Raw genomic sequence first — 17,134 nt, 5'->3', positions numbered from 1 at the left:
ATCACTTGAGGATGGCAGCCAAGAAAAGACTAAAACAAACCAACAAAAAGGAGACACAGGGGTAGGGCCATGCAGGAAACAAAACCAAACAAAACAAAGATTTTGGAAAAGATTGCATCTATTAAACAACAGAATTCCATGAAGAAGAAAAACTTTGAGGACAAGAAAGAGCTGATTGCCAAAATAAAAATTTAGCAGAAGTGTTGGAAGATAAAGTCAATTAACCTGCCAAAGTAGAGCAAAAAGATAAGAGAAATAGGAGAAGTTGAGAAAAAAGTCAGGTAACGTGAGAGTAAGTCCAGGAGATGCTATTATATTCAATTGATAAGCATTCCAGAAAGAGAAAACAGAGGAAATGAAGTTGAGGAAACTACCAAAGAAATAAAGCAAAAATATTTCCCAGAGTTGAAAAAACAAACTTCAAGATTGAAGGGATCCATCAAATATCCAACACTGAATGAAAAAAGACCCAGATGCTTCCTAGATGACAACGAGTTCTATACTGAATTCACTTGTCAGTCAGGTGTATGGACAGAACAAAGACAATTTCAAATGGGCAAACAGAAATTGAAGTCACCACGTCACTTTCTTGGAAAGTTAAGGATATAGGCCAGCAAAGTGAAGGAGTAAAGTAAAGGAGAAAGAAGACACAAGATCCAGAAAAGGATGAATCCCACCCAGGAATGTGGCAGAGAAAAGTCCTTCAGTTGGAGGGCTAGATATGGATGGTTTGTGACCTCTCCTCAGTCTTCAACAAGCTTTGGAGTAGGATCCGCAGAGAAGGAAGGAAGGAAGGAAAACAAGCAGAAGTTGTAAATATCTGTTCCTTTGATTACACGTATTGTTGGTGAACTGATTCTGGTTAGGGTGAGCTTGGGGCATGGGGTTGTCCCCTCTCAGATTTCAACAACTCGTCTCTTAGGGGCCCGAAGATTTTCGCTGAACAGGGGAAGGTCTGGGAGGAGACCGTGGCTGACTGTTCATTCCCAGTCTGGGCTCATGAGCCTTGCTTAGTGGTTAAGTCTTTCTCTCTACTCCACACAGGAGCTGCACTGCTGATGTTCTGGTAGTTTTCCCATCTCCCCTCTACCTCAGTCTCCAGGTTAGATTTCCAAATTTAGAATTCTAAAGAGAAAAAATGAGGAGGACGTGACCCACTGTGTCTCCTTCCCAGAGCCATGTCTGCCACCTTTGCAGCTGTACTGCTGAGGCATGGTCTCCTTGGATGCAGCTGTCTGGTCACCAGAGCCATGACTCTGGGGCCTCAGCGACAGTGTGGAGCCACGACTTCTGAGTTGTGCCCCAAACTGCACCTCCAGCCGCATGGGTGGACCCTGGCTCTGATGCTCAGTTTCTGAGTCCTGGCCCAGGAAATGCTGGTCTGGAGACGTCATATCCAAGTTCACCTCACCATACATCACAGTAGCCTCCACTGACAGGAATTTCACAGATTGACACCCAAAAGCTGTACTACTCTCTAAATCCAAGCCCTGAGAGTAGAGTTCATTTTTTATATGAAGAGTTTATTCAGCCTCTCTTCAGGGAATCTGTAAGTCACACGTCCACAGGCTCTCTCCCTTGGACTACCCACTGGTTTAGAGCTGGTGGTGTGACTAGTCATGAAGTCTGAAATTAGAGCTCTAATCCCACCCAGTTATTTCCCCTTTTTGTTCGTGAGGATATTTTGTGGTTTGTGAAGGGTGGCGGCTAGTAGCACGTGTAGTTATCAGGGATAAGCACGGAGTGGCCTGTTGGGTGGGTGAGGGCTTGATTACATTTGTGGACTGTAAACATGGCCCCACTGCTGGCTCATGACCCAAGCAGCACATTATGAGTTAATCCTCTTACAAATTAATTAGCTTATGAGTAGCATATTTATTTTGCAGAGCAGTTGTGTTTATTTGTTGTAAATAAACATTTAAAATATTTTAAATATAACACAGTTTATTTATAACCCCGTTTGGCATTTCTTCACTTTTCGATATAACATGAACCTAAAAACTTGGCTTCTCAAACCTCTAAGAGACCCCAGTTTCTGTGTATTTATTTTATAACCAGCCAGTTTACTGACCTCTCTTTTATTTCTTTTTTTTAAATGAAGTATAGTTGATTTACAATATTGTGTTAATTTCTGCTGTACAGCAATGTGATTCAGTTATATACATATATACATTCTTTTCCATTATGCTTTATCATAGGATATTGAATAGAGTTCCCTGTGCTATACAGTAGGACCTTGTTGTTTATCTATCCTATGCGTAATAGCTTACATCTGCTAATCCCAGCCTCCCACTCCACTCCATCCCTCCCCCAACCCCCTCCCCCTTGGCAACCACATGTCTGTTCTCTATGTCTGCGAGTCTGTTCTGTTCTCTCTTTTTTTTTTGGCTGCAAGGCTTTTGGGATCTTAGTTCCCCGACCAGGGATCAAACCCGTGTCCCCTGCATTGGAAGTGTGGAGTCCTAACCACTGGACCACCAGGAAGTTCCCTCTCTTTTATTTCTAATAGCTCTTTGATTGATTCTTGTGGCTTTTCTAGGTACATGATAATGTACAGCATTTGCAAATAATGATGGTTTTGGCTTTACAAACTGTACAGGCAGGAACTGTGTTCTTACCTACCTGTAAGATGACACTCAAATAACTCCAAAGCTGGCCCACCAGACCCTCCTGTCTGGCCCTAACTCATTTGTAAACCTCCAGCCTTCAAATCCACTGCTTCCACAGGTGCATCCCATTCTGCAGCCACGTTCTTGCTGGTTTTCTCAAACACACCAAGCTCTTTCTGATTTGTCTGCATAAACAATAGGAATAGAAGTAAAACGACAGGTTCAGGAAGCACTGCAAAAGAAAAATACTTATGGCTTGGAGGTTGAATGACTACAGGGGAAGAGGGAACACTGGGAGTCAGGGAGAACCTGATTCCGGTCTTGGGCCTGGCAATGTGACGTGCAGAGACAGATATAGCAACAGATAGAGATAACAGATCCTTTATACAGGATAAAAGGCACAGTGGGTTCAGAGAGTTGCTAGGGGATGTTCCCTTTTCTTCCTGAAAGAAGAGTTAATATTTTCTATTCCCCTCACAGATCTAGGCTACACAAAAGTCTCAGAGTCTTTGGATCACACATTTCTACCGCTTCCAGGCCACTGCCTGGGGATGGCTTTCTCCAACTTATATTACAACTTTGAACTACAGAAGTTTTGCAATGCCAAGAGCCTGAACCAGACTGAGTGCAATCAAGTTTGTGAGTATTGCAAACAGAATTTGTTAATTACATTTTTTATTGAGATATAATTCATAGAAAATTCACCCTTTTAAAGTATACAATTCATTGGCTTTTGGTATATTCACAAGGTGGTACAACCATCATCACCATCTAATTCTAGAACATTTTCGTCACCTGAAAAAAAGAAATACCCCATCCATTAACAGTCACTTCCCATTCCCTTTTCCCCCAAGCGTCTGACAACCAATAATCTACTTTCTGTCTCTATGGATTTGCCTGTTCTGGACATTTCATGTAAATGGAATCATATACTATGTGACCTTCTGTATCAGGCTTCTTTCACTTACAACAATGTTTTTGAGGTTCATCCAGGTTTTGGTGTGCGTCGCTACTTTGTTCCTTCTTATGGCTGAATGATATTCCATTGCATAGATAGACTACAATTTGTTTATCCATTCATCAGTTGATGGACATTTGGGTTGTCTCTACATTTTGGCTATTATGAATAATGCTGCTGTGAACATTCACGTACAAGTTTCTGTTTGAACATGTTTTCAGTTATCTTGAGTATATACCTAGGAGTGGGTTTGCTGGGTCTTATGGTGACTCTATTTAGCTTTTTCAGGAACCACCAAACTATTTTCACAGTGGCTGCACCATTTTACATTTCACTAGCAATGTATGAGGGTTCCAATTTATCCACATCCTTTCAACACCTTTTAAAATTAATTATTTTCTTAAATTGTGGAAAAATATATACGAAGTTTACCATTTTAACCATTTTTACATGTACAGTTCGGTGGCATTAAGTACATTCACATTGTTGTGCAACCATCATAAACATTATCTCCAGAACTTTTTTCAACTTGCAAAACTGAAACTCTGAATCCATGAAACACTAACTCCCCATCTCCCTCGCCCCAGCCCCTGGCAGCTATCATTCCACTTTCCATCTCTATGAGTTTGACTACTCTAGGTACCTCATATGAAACATTTTAATTCCTTTCTCATTTCCTTTTGGGTATATTCTATAGCTATTTTCTTTGTGGTTACCATGGGAATTACATTTAACATCCTAAAGTTATAACATTCTAATTTGAATTTATATCAGTTTAACTTCAAAAACATATAAAAACTGCTCCTATACAGCCCCTAAAAACCCCCTCCTGATATTTACACCCTTGAGTAGTCCCCTCCCAGATTGTACCAGGGTTGGTCTGTGTGACTGACAGAATACTGTAGAAGAGATGGCATGTCACTTCTGAGATTGGGTTATGAAAGACACTGCAGCTTATGTTTTGAGTACACTCTCCCCTTCACATCACTCACTCTGGGGGAAGCTAGTGGCCATGTCATGAAGACAGGGGACTTCCCTGGTGGTCCAGTGGTTAAGAATCTGCCTTGTGCCACAACTACTGATCCCATGCCACAACTATGGAGAGAAGCCTGCACACCGCAAGGGAAGATCCCATGTGCTGCAACTAAGACCTGACACAGCCAAAAAAGAAAATAAATAAATATTTAAAGAAAAAAGAAGACACTCAGGCAGCCCTGTGGATTATAAAAAATAGTCAATAGAAGACAATAAGTGCGAGAGAAAAAGAAACAAAGAACACATGGGACAAGTAGGTAGCCCTAATAAGATGGTAGATTTAAATTCAAATATATTAATAATTGCATTATATATAAATGGACTAAAGACTCCAATTAAAAGATTAAGATTGTTAGAGAAGATAGGTTAAACACAGAGTTACCATATGACCCAGCAATTTCACTCCTAGGTATATATCCAAGAGAACTGAAAAGTTACATTCACACAAAAATTTGTACATGAATGTTTATAGCAGCATTTTTCACAGTAGCCAAAAGGTGGAATCAGCCCAAATGTCCACCAACAAACAGATGAATGGATTAAAAAAATGTGATCTATCCCTGCAATAGGATATTATTCAACCATAAAAAGGGGACTTCCCTGGTGGTGCAGTGGTTAAGAATCTGCCTGCCAATGCAGGGGACACGGGTTCGAGCCCTGGTCCAGGAAGATCCCACATGCCGTGGAGCAACTAAGCCCCTGTGCCACAACTACTGAGCCTGCACTCTAGAGCCCACGAGCCACAACTACTGAGCCTGTGTGCCACAACTACTGAAGCCCGCATGCCTAGAGCCCGTGCTCCACAACAAGAGAAGCCACCACAATGAGAAGCCTGCACACCATAACAAAGAGTAGCCCCCACTTGCCACAGCTAGAGAAAGCTTGTGCGCAGCAATGAAGACTCAACACAGCCAAAAATAAATTAATTAATTTAAAAAAACATAAAAAGGAAAGCACTGACACACACTACAATATGGATGGACCTTAAATACATGATGCTAAGTGAAAGAAGCAAGTCACGAAAGGCCACAGATTGTGTGATTCTGTTTGTATGGAATATCCAGAACAGGAAATCTGTGGAGACAGTAAGTAGACTAGTGGGGAAAGTGGGCAGTAACTGTTCATGAATTTGAAGTTGCTCTGCGGAGGAGTGATGAAATGCTGTAAAGTTGATTGTGATCATGGACCACCACTGTGACTACATTAAAAACCATTGAACTGAACACATCGGATGGGTGATTGTGGTAAATGGATGAATTGTATGGTATGCTAATTATATCTCAATAAGCTGTTGTAAAAAAGAAAGAAGGAATGAACAAATGAACAAACAAAGGAATAAAAGACAAAACAAGACAGGTCAAGGGCAGATGGTCGTGGAGAGACCCTCCCACTGGCATAATTGTCATCAATCATCCATCCAACAGACATTTACTGAAGCTCACAGACAAGAAAGTATGAACCTACTCCATAAACTCAAATGATAAGAAGTGCTACATTTCTTTGTATTATTTAAAATCAAGTGGCATCTGCCTATAAGACCTTCATCCTGCCTGGCTGGCAAGAAATTGGATTTCAGTCTCCCTGGAACCCATCTGCACATCACCTCCTGGCAATTTATGAAAATTCATAGTTGGAAATATAGAATTTAAATACAGTTAAACCTGCTCCTCCACTTCTCCATTTCTCCTAGAAATCTCACATGGATTAATCTCATCAGCAAACTCTAACAGAGCTATATCCTTGCTCTCTTCCTTTGTGAGCCTTCTGCTTACCACCCTTTATCTGTACAAATATTTTTTAATTTTATTTATTTATTTTTTTTGCGGTACATGGGCCTCTCACTGTTGTGGCCTCTCCCGTTGCAGAGCACAGGCTCCGGACGCGCAGGCTCAGCGGCCATGGCTCACGGGCCCAGCCGCTCCGCGGCATGTGGGATCTTCCTGGACCGGGGCACGAACCCACGTCCCCTGCATCAGCAGGCGGACTCTCAACCACTGCGCCACCAGGGAAGCCCCTGTACAAATATTTTTAAGCATTCTTTCACATTTCCTAAAATACATTCTTACCAGAATCTGCTAGTATTCTAAAAATCAGCAGTGACTTCTGAGAGTCCACATGCGTTTCTGTCAGAGTTACTCACTCAGAATCATTCGGCTCCACTGTGGGATTGTCATTGGTCCATGGTGCCACCATGCTCTGAGCAGGGCTCCTTGGCCATCCCAGATGAGCCACCATGGCAACAGGCTTACTGCAAACTCAGGTGTGTAAGAAACATCACATTTCTTCATTTTCTTTGCATCAAATGATAACATTTTCAAGCCTTCTATCCCAAAATTTGTTCATGAAATAGAAAGCCTATATAGACCAAAACTGGAGGTAAAATTGAAATAATGATTAAAGATCTACCCCTTCTTAAAAGAGTCTAGGCTAAAAGGGATTGATGGGCAAGTATACCAACCACCACCAAACAGTTATTTCCTTCTTGTATAACCGCTTCAGAAGCATAGGTGAGAAGACAGAGCGCTACCCAATCTTAAGCGAAAAACCAAAGACAGTATCCAACATGAGCCATAGGCCAATTTCATACAGGAACATAAATACCCTAAATAAGATATTAACAATACAAATTCAGCAGTATATTGAAAGAATAAAAATTACAATCATCAGGTTTATTCCAGAAATGTAAGTAAGGTTTAACAGTAGGAAATCCACCAATGTAAAGCACTACCTTCACAGATGAAAGGAGAAAAATATTTATCAATAGAAGCTGAAAAAGCATTTAATAAAAACTCAGTACCCACTCATGATTTTTTTTTTTTTTTTTTGTGGTACGTGGGCCTCTCAGTTGTGGCCTCTCCCGTTGCAGAGCACAGGCTCCGGACATGCAGGCTCAGCGGCCATGGCTCACAGGCTTAGTTGCTCCACGGCATGTGGGATCTTCCCGGACCAGGGCACGAACCCGTTTCCCCTGCATTGGCAGGCAGACTCTCAACCACTGGGCCACCAGGGAAGCCCTGATTTTTTTTTAACTCTTAGCAAACTGTCTTGAGAAAAAAGAACAGAGCTGGAGATATCATGTTCCCTGTCTTCAGACTATACTACAAAGCTCCAATAATCAAAACTGTATGGTACTGGCATAAAAACAGACACATAGATCAATGGAACAGAATAGAGAGCCCAGAAATAAACCCATGCACTTATGGTCAACTAATCTACAACAAAGGAGGCAAGAATACATAACAGAGAAAAAACAGTCTCTTCAATAAGGTGCTGGAAAAACTGTAAAAGAATGTGTAAAAGAGTGAAATTAGAACATTTTCAGATACAAACTACTATATATAAAATAGATAAATAACAATGTCCTACTGTGTAGCATAGGAAACTATATTCAACATCTTATAATAAACCACAATGGAAAAGAAGATGAAAAAGAATATATATGTATAACTGAATCACTTTGCTGTATACCAGAAACTAACACAAGATTGTAAATCAACTATACTTCAGTAAAAAACTAAAAAAGAAATTAGAACACCATGGTTTTCTCACACCATTTACAAAAATAAACTCAAAATGGATTAAACATAAAATGTAAGAGCAGAAACCATAAAACTCCTAGAAGAGAACATAGAACACTCTTTGACATAAATCATAGCAGTATCTTTTTTGAATCTGTCTCCTACGGCAAGGGAAACAAAAGGAAAAATAAACAAATGGGACCTGATTAAACTCAAAAACTTTTGCTCAGCAGAGGAAGCCATCAACAAAATGAAAAGGCAACCTACTGAATGGGAGAAAATATTTGCAAGTGTTATGACTGATAAGGAGTTAATATCCAAAATATATAAAGAGCTCATACAACTCAATATCAAAAAAAGAAACAACCTGATTAAAAAATGGGCAGAAGGGAATTCCCTGGATGTCGAGTGGTTAGGACTCCGTGTTTTCACTGCCAAGGACGCAGGTTCAATCCCTGGTTGGGGAAGTAAGATACCACAAGCCATGCAGTACAGCCAAAAAAAAAAAAAAAAAAATAGTGGGCAGAAGACCTGAATAAGCATTTTTCCAAAGAAGACACGCAGATGGCCAACAGGCACATGAGAAGATACTCAACATCACTAGGCATCAGAGATATGCATATCAAAACCACAATGAGCTATCTCCTCACACCTGTCAGAATGGCTATCATCAAAAAGTCTACAAATAACAGATGATAGTGAGGATGTGGAGAAAAGGAAACCGTCACCTACTGTTGGTGGGAATGTAAATTGGTGCAGCCACTGTGGAAAACGGTAAGGAGGTTCCTCAAAAAACTAAAAACAGAACTACCATATGATCCAGCAATTCCACGTCTGGGTACATATCCAAAGAAAACTAAAACACTAATTCTAAAAGATACATGCTCCCCAATGTTCATAGTAGCATTGTTTACAATAGCCAAGATATGGAGGCAACCTAAGTGTCCATCAACAGATGAATGGATAAGGAAGATGTGGTATGTATGTGTGTGTGTATATATATATATAAACAAAGCAATATTACTCAGCCATAAAAAAGAATGAAATTCTGCCATTTGCAACAACATGGATGGACCTAGAAAGTATTATGCTTAGTGAAATAAGTCAGACACAGAAAGACAAACACTGTATGTTATCACTTATATGTGGAATCTAAAAAATAAAACGAATGTATATAACAAAACAGAAACAGACTCACAGACGTAGAGAACAAATTAGTGGTTACCAGTGGGGAGGGGCAAGATGGGGGGGATTAAGAGATACAAACGACCATGTATAAAATAAATAAGCAACAAGCATATATTGTACAGCACAGGGAAATACAGCCTTTTTTTGTAATAAATGGAGGAACATCTATAAAACTATTGAATCACTATGTTGTATACCTGAAACTAATATTATAAATCAACTATACTTCAATAAAAAAAATTTTTTAGCAAAGTAGAAATAGAAGAAACATTAGGTTAAAATCAGTTGATAAAGGCAATCAGAAATCTTTATATTTAATACTGAAATATTTGAAGCATCTTCATTCAAGTCATCTGCGTTTTTCTTCTCAGCAGTTCCCTCCAGACTAGTGACATCTGTCTTCAGGGGAAGCCCCAGTCTGGGAATCCAAAGCCCTGTCTTGGGCTTCCCTGGTGGCGCAGTGGTTGAGAGTCCGCCTGCCAATGCAGGGGACATGGGTTCGTGCCCCGGTCCGGGAAGATCCGACATGCCGCGGAGCAGCTGGGCCCATGAGCCATGGCCGTTGAGCCTGCGCGTCCGGAGCCTGTGCTCTGCAACGGGAGAGGCCACAACAGTGAGAGGCCCGCGTACCGCAAAAAAAAAAAAAAAAAAAGCCCTGTCTTTAGTTGGGTGATGCAAATGTTCTTCCCTAAGCAGACATTCCAGGTGATTTTCTGGTTTGCACCCCGTCATGGTCTCCCCACACGCCACCCCCAGATGGCAGAGCCCAGAGCTGTCCAGCTGCTTTAAAGGGAGGAGGAAAGGAGAAGGAAGAACACTGATTATCTTTCAAAAATGGTATCATACTATTGTCATCTTCTATTCCAGGGGAGCTCTTGAACATGGGCACAAATCAGGGTGGTTTGCTGCAAGTTTATAACGGCAAAAACTTGGAAATATCACATATGTGCCTGAATCTTTTATAAACAGCCAACTCAAATCTAGAAATGTTTCCTGGATGACTAAGTAGCAGTTAAACTGAGCTGGAGTAGGTTTGTATTTACTGACCAAGGAAGATCTTTAAGACGTAATGGCGAGTTAAAAAAGCAAGTTGCAGAATGGTAGATAAAGGATGATACTGTTTGCAACACAGTTGGTCCCCTATGGGGAGCACCCAGCCGTGCAAAAGTTTGGAAGTGCACCCCCATGTGACTGCACTGCCCGGGGCGTGCCCTGCCAAGAGACTCCAGCAGCCTTACAAAGAAAATCTATTCGTGGGTTACATGTCTAATAGAAAATGTGTTTAAAGGGGAAATAATAAAGCGTCTTCTGCTGACCATATACTTGGAAGGTGACAAGAGGTAGGGAGCACTGGGCACTGAGGTTTCCTGCCAGGCAGGAAACATGCACCCTCCAGAATTGGGGTTCACGCCACCAGCAAGTGCTGCATCCAGACTCCTGAACGTCACTGTTGGACCTTGGCACCCCATGGCACATATCTGTTCATGTGGCACACATGGGGGTGCACAGGACAGAGGCAGGGTTCAGGCCCCTGCCCAATTGGCAGCTTTCCTTCTGACACGCCTACCCCTTGGGCTGTGTTCCAACCCCAGGTGAGGCAGTGGATCGGCTACTCTCCCCAGTTTGATGTCCTGCTGGACCACATGATGGACAAGGAGACACTGGTCATGTACGCCCAGCTCCGGGGCATCCCCAAGCTCCACATCAGTGCCTGTGTGGACCAAATTCTTGATGATTTACTCATGTACACGTACGCCGACAACCTGGTGAAGACCTACAGGTGAGACTTGGGGCTCCCTCGGCCCTTCCCCCTCCGGTAATAAGATGTGTTGTGGTTCTTCTCAGTGCTGAGGGGTAGGGCAAGGCGTGTCAGCTCCGTGCTTGGGGTAGTTTTGTGGTCCATGCCACTGCGTGGATTTTTGGGAAGATGGCCTCCCTCCCCTGTAAGAATGGGTCAATGGCCTGGGCTGCCCCAAGGCACAGCTTCCTCTTGGCCCCAGGCAGTTATGTGGCTGAGGACAGGCTGATGCACCATTGGTATTATTCTTCCTGTCGCTTCACAAAGGGCTTCTGATTTCTGGTAGACTTGCATTTCAAGCACACACTACCTTATCCCGCTCTGTATGAGGCATCTGAGCTGTTGTTCTGCTGAGAAGCCTGGGGGATTCCTCAGTCTTATGTTGCCAATGATCCTAACCCAACTCCAGTTAGCTTAAACAAAGCAAGGCCACACATGTCCGGAATCCCAGGCCACCCCTCGAGTTGTGCACAGCGCCCCTGCAGGCTGGCAGCAGTACCCCACTCCCGGGACAGGGAAGTCAGAGGCGGTTAGATGGTGTTGCTCTGTCTCTTTCTTCTGTTGACTTCGGTTTCAAGCATGTTTTTGTGTTTCCTTGCATCTTCTGATGATTAAATGAGTTAACACCTGGGATGTTTAGAACAGTGCCTTGTACATTGTAAATGCTATGTGTTCATTAAATAAAGTTAGCTAAAACGGCCGTATGGGGCTTCCCTGGTGGCGCAGTGGTTGAGAGTCCGCCTGCTGATGCAGGGGACATGGGTTCGTGCCCCGGTCCGGGAAGATCCCACATGCCGCGGAGCGGCTCGGCCCGTGAGCCATGGCCGCTGAGCCTGCGCGTCTGGAGCCTGTGCTCCGCAATGGGAGAGGCCACAACAGTGAGAGGCCCACGTACCGCAAAAAAAAAAAAAAAAAAAAAAAGGCCCTATGCTCTTATCCCCCTAACATCCATAGAGACCCTCAAATGAGATTCATGGACCATGTGCTCACCCTGGACCTATCCCTGTGTCCAGGGAAATGGTTTAGATGCTGAGTGGACAGCCAAGTCACAGTGCACCCCTGAGGGAGGGTGGTGGGCCATATTACTGAATGCCCCACCGTGGGGCGTGAGCACTTTCTTAATAGAGAAGAAAAAAGGGGGGAGGATTGTACTACTGGAAACTTAAGATTGCCAATCACCCAACTTCTCCCCCTCTGCCCCAGCGGTGGCAACAAGCGGAAGCTGAGCACCGGCACTGCCTTGCTTGGAGAGCCCACAGTCATCTTCCTGGACGAGCCGTCCACTGGCATGGACCCCGTGGCCCGGAGCTTGCTCTGGGGCACCGTTGTGAGGGCCTGCAAGTCTGGCAAGGCCATTGTCATCACCTCCCACAGGTAAAGCCAGGACCGGGGCTGAGGGAGGGGTGGGCCGGGAGGGGCTGGGTGGAGAGAAGACCTGTCAGCATCTGGTAAGAGTCTGTGAGGAGAGTCCCCAGGCTCTACCATGTGGGCCACACCCTGAGCATGGGAATCAGGAACAGCCTGATCTGGGCATCAACACCTTCCTATCTGCACAAGCCTTTGACGTGGATGGTGGGCATCAGCATCTCCCAGCCGTTTGTCAGGCCTCCACTCCCTCTCCCCAGCATGGAGGACTGTGAGGCCTTGTGCACCTGGCTGGCCATCATGGTGCAGGGTCAGTTCAAGTGCCTGGGCAGCCCACACAACCTCAAGAGCAAGTTTGGCAGTGGCTACTCCCTACGGGCCAAGATCTGGAGCGACAGGCAGCAGGAGGCCCTGGAAGAGTTCAAGGCATTCGTGGACCTGACCTTCCCAGGTATGTGCTGCTGTGCAGAGGTCATCTGTGCATCTGTCCATCCCTGACCCCTGGGACGAGGGCCACGATTCCAGGGGCCTGGGCCGCCCTCCCCTGGCCATCCAGCCCGGCCCTCAGGGGGACACTGTGCAGGCAGTGTCCTGGAAGATGAGCACCAAGGGATGGTCCATTACTACCTGCCTGGCAATGACCTCAGCTGGGTGAAGGTGAGCACATACCTGGGCATCAGAGGGAGCACACCTCTGATGTCACCCACTTTCTGGTGTTCTCTCTTTCGGGTGGAAGTCTTATTCAGTGCTGCTGCAACATTCACATGGATTTCATAGAAAATAAGAATGTTTGAGTTGGAAGGGACCTCGGATGTCAGCTCCCCCCGCCCCCTCATTTCACAGAGAGGTGAGCGGACCCAGAGAGGGGACACCATATGCCCAGGGTCACACAGCAATCCAGGGACCCAGCTGGGGCCTCTGCCTTCTGGCACCACTCACAGCCAGGGTCCCTTTCCCTAAAATCACAGAGAGCTCAATTCTGTAGGACTGACTTCTTGAGAGGTGGTCTGGGAGCAGCTGAGAGAGGGATGGGCCTTTGGGGGGCTTTGTAACAACCCCAAAGACCCTTCCTCTCCCCTTCCCTGTGCCCATCATCTATAGCGGCTTCCTCGTTTCCCACAGGTGTTTGGCATTTTGGAGCAAGCCAAGAAAAAGTACATGTTGGAAGACTACTCAGTCAACCAGATCTCTCTGGAGGACATCTTCCTGAGCTTCACCTGCCCTGTGCCCCCCAACCAAGGGGAAAACAAACAAGCGAAGGCAGAACCTGCAGGCCCCTTGTTACCCTTTCCACCTCTCTCTCCACCTTCTTCCCAGCCTCCCTCCCTGCCTCCCTCCCAACCTCCCTCCCAGCCTCCCTCTCCACCTCTCACTCCACCTCCCACTCCATCTTCCTCCCAGCCTTTCTCCCAGCTTTCCTCCCAGCCTCCCTCCTGGCCTCCCACTCCACCTCCCTTCAGGTCTTCCTCCTGGTCTTCCTCCTGGCCTCCCTCCCAGCCTCCCTCACCACTTCCCTCAAAGGCTGTCTTGCTGTAATAAAGAGTTCCCAGTGCCAGGTTAGCCCAGGTGCACACAGCCTGCCATGGGCTGCAAGGGTTACAGAGGCAACTTGAGGACCCAGTGAGCTCAGCTTGAGGGTGGAGGGGTGGGGGCAGCTCTCTACCAGATTTAGGCCACTCACCTTAGAGGCCTGATGGAGGACCCAGGTGCATTTCTGTGGAAAAGGATCCCCTCAAGTCCCACCTGGGTGGCTTTCAGCCTCACTGAGACCTGGCCATAGAAGCAGCCTCAGAGGAACAACACCTGCCATGTCCTGTCAGGAGTATGGAGGCCTGGGGGTGACCATGGTTGTAATGATGCCGTACTTCTGAAGGTAGGAGGAGAGAAGAGATTGACAAGTTTGCAAACTTAAAGCACCATTTTTCAATATTTGGATTTGTGGGGCTCCATTTGTTCTCTGCCCTGGCCCACGCGAATGTTAGGGGTGAGCCTGTATATGGCCCTCCGTCAACCCATGACGTGGACATGATTATTATCCCATTGCCCAGAAGAGTAAGCTGAGACTTAAGAGATATCCGGCAACTTTCCATGGTCAACAGATGGTAGAGCCAGGATTCAACTCAGGCAGAAGTTCTCAAAGTGGAGTCTGACCAGAAGCATCCACATCATCCAGAAACTTGTTAGAAATGCAGATTCTTAGGCCCCACCCCAAACCCATTGAATCAGAAGTCTGGGGGGTGAGGACCAGCAATCTGTGTTAACAGGTGCTTCTGATGCAGCTCAGGCATGAGAAGAACTAAGCTAAGCCTGTGAGCTCAGACCATCCGGCCTGAGTGCAGATGGGTGTGGCCGTGTACCTTTGTCACGAGGGCTCTCCTCCGAGAAGTGCCCTGCCCAATAGCCTTTCTCCCTGCAGCATGGTCACACCCGCCCCTCTACAAAGCCCCATTCGGCTTCTCCTTTGCAGGTAGTTCTCTCCCTCCCTTCTCAGCTCAGCTCTGGGAAAGTGGTGTCTACCATCCCTGCCCACACTCCCTACCTCCCCTCACCACTCACCAAAAGTACAGCGTTGTCACATGCCTGGCTGCCACACCCACTCCATCCATTTTTCCTGTGACTTCTCTGAGGCATCTCAGTGTCCCCTGCCCCCTTCTCCCCACTGCACCAGGCCCCCCATGGCCCCTCATCTGCCTCCTCTGTAGGCTCCTCTTCCTTTCTCTCCGAGTGGGGGATGCCTCAGGCTCCCAGCCTGCTTCACTTTTCCTTACTCTCCCCTCTGCACCCTGCTACCCTTGAGTTTCTTTCTCATTCACCCCAGGCCTTCAACTGCCATCTTATTCCAGTCAGGAACTTGCCTGAGCTCCCAAAAATCTACTCTTCCAGTGAGTTCTCTCACCTTCCTGAAGCCCAATGGGAAATGGGCTCTTCTCACACCTTCTGGGAGTGGCTCATCACCCCTCTGAGCCCAGGGGCTCTTACTGCCAGGGCAGTGGGTGGGGGTGACGGATGGCATGGCTGCAGCAGAGCCAAGAGAAGAACGCCTATTTCCTGATAAACAAGAAAACTTTACCTCTGAATAAATAAAAAGAGTGGTAAGGACATAGGAGCAAGATAGAGGACAACTGAGAGACTGGTCAGGGTGCCACTTGGACTCCACAGACACGCAGCGTCACAGGGGAGCGAGAGCGTGACTTACTCACTCACTGGTGAAGCCAATGCCACCAAAATCTAACACAGAGAGTGTACCTCTGCCCTGGGGAGACCAGCAACAAAGAAAGTAACAGTGCAGGGGGAGGACAACAAAATACCAAATTGGGAAACAGTAACCAATGGAAACAAAGGTGAGGTGAAGAAGACTGAAAACCCTTAGGGGTCCTGTGGATTCTCCTGTTCTCTGGTGTGGGAACGTGGGGCATCTGGGAAGCAAGTTCCAAGCTTGCTCTGCTCTACCCACTCCTCTTCCCATGAACATCACCCCTGCCCCTCCTCCACCCCCAGCTTCCAAGGCCTCATATCCCATGCTGTGGTCATCCGTTCGTCTCCTGCTCCAGACTGGCATGGAGCCTTGGCACCATGGCTCCTCTGTGTGTTCGGCTGCTGAGCACAGACCAAGTACCCTGAAGGGGTTCAGCGAGTATAAGTGGTAGCGGGACAGAGTGCTGTCTGAGGCTGTGGGGAAATGGGGGAGGAGAGTCTTGACCAGATTCCCCGGCTTCTCCAGGAAAAGCCACTCTGTCCTCTTCCATCAAACACTTCTCCCAGGAGACTGCATTTCTTTCCTTGTCCGAAGGTCTCATGAAAGAGGTGGGATGTGAGCTGGTTGCAGAAAGACAGACTGGGTGGGCACTGCCTAATACCTGAGTAAACAGAACGCTCAGCTGTGGCTGAAAGCAGCCAGTAAAGCAAGCAGGTGTGCACTTCTATTTTAGTTGGGCTCCCAGGTGACCACGAGGAGACATTGGGGACTGACAGGGGACGATATCTAGTCCAAGTGAGAAGGTGAGGGCTTGCCCTGGGCAGGGATGGAGGAGGGGTCCAGGGTGAGCCACGTTTCAAGGGAGGAAGGAGTCAAACGTGTTGCATGAGTCAATGAAGATTTCGAGCACCAGGTCTCTGGACTCCACTTTCTGCATTACGATCTATGCCAACAGCGACTCGGCCACCGAACCAGGGGTCTCCTCGCCTGAAGCAAGGGCTGGAAGAAGGGCGTGCGGCCTCGGGGTGCGGGTCGGAAAGGTCAGGGCCAGCCTCGGTGAGGCGCAGCCCGCGGGTGCCGGCTAGCCTGCGTCCCCGCAGGTAGAAGACCACGTCGGGGTCCCCGCTCCGAGACCCCGGGCTCGGAGGCGCGGCCGGTCCGCTCAGACCTTCACTGACAAACCATTGCACGCCGTGGCCTCCGGTCGCCAGGACCTCTTGCCGCCGAGTCAACCACAAGGCCTAAGCCTAGAACAGGCCAGGTCCACGCGGGCCGGAGCGGATTCAGAGACACTGCTGCAGCCAGGCCCGGAGCCACGCTCCTTAGGGACACCCGCCAGGGCCGGGGAGGCGGGGCGGCCGCGCAAGCTCTACCAATCAACAGCCGGCGTTCGAATTCGCATCCTGGCGCGGCCAATCGCGAGCGTCCGAGCCCGAGTGGGGGGGAGGGGGCGGGGCCCGGCCGAAC

General features: G+C 46.8%; 1 protein-coding gene across 1 annotated transcript in view; it reads left to right on the top strand.

Moving 5' to 3' along the window:
- The window catches only part of LOC101339275 (ATP-binding cassette sub-family A member 17-like), a 91,989-nt gene extending 74,956 nt beyond the window's left edge, over window positions 1-17,033 (top strand). Inside the window, exons 16-19 of the mRNA XM_073793237.1 lie at window positions 10,683-11,088; window positions 12,310-12,480; window positions 12,732-12,922; window positions 13,594-17,033. Of these exons, the coding sequence (XP_073649338.1) occupies window positions 10,683-11,088; window positions 12,310-12,480; window positions 12,732-12,922; window positions 13,594-14,084 (1,259 nt within the window). The 3' untranslated portion in view covers window positions 14,085-17,033. The remainder of the gene's footprint in view (window positions 1-10,682; window positions 11,089-12,309; window positions 12,481-12,731; window positions 12,923-13,593) is intronic.
- Window positions 17,034-17,134: the final 101 nt, after the last annotated feature.

The sequence above is a fragment of the Tursiops truncatus genome, chromosome 15, assembly GCF_011762595.2.
Source record: "Tursiops truncatus isolate mTurTru1 chromosome 15, mTurTru1.mat.Y, whole genome shotgun sequence".
Lineage (NCBI taxonomy): Eukaryota > Metazoa > Chordata > Mammalia > Artiodactyla > Delphinidae > Tursiops > Tursiops truncatus.
This window is presented reverse-complemented; position numbering and strand designations above follow the sequence as displayed.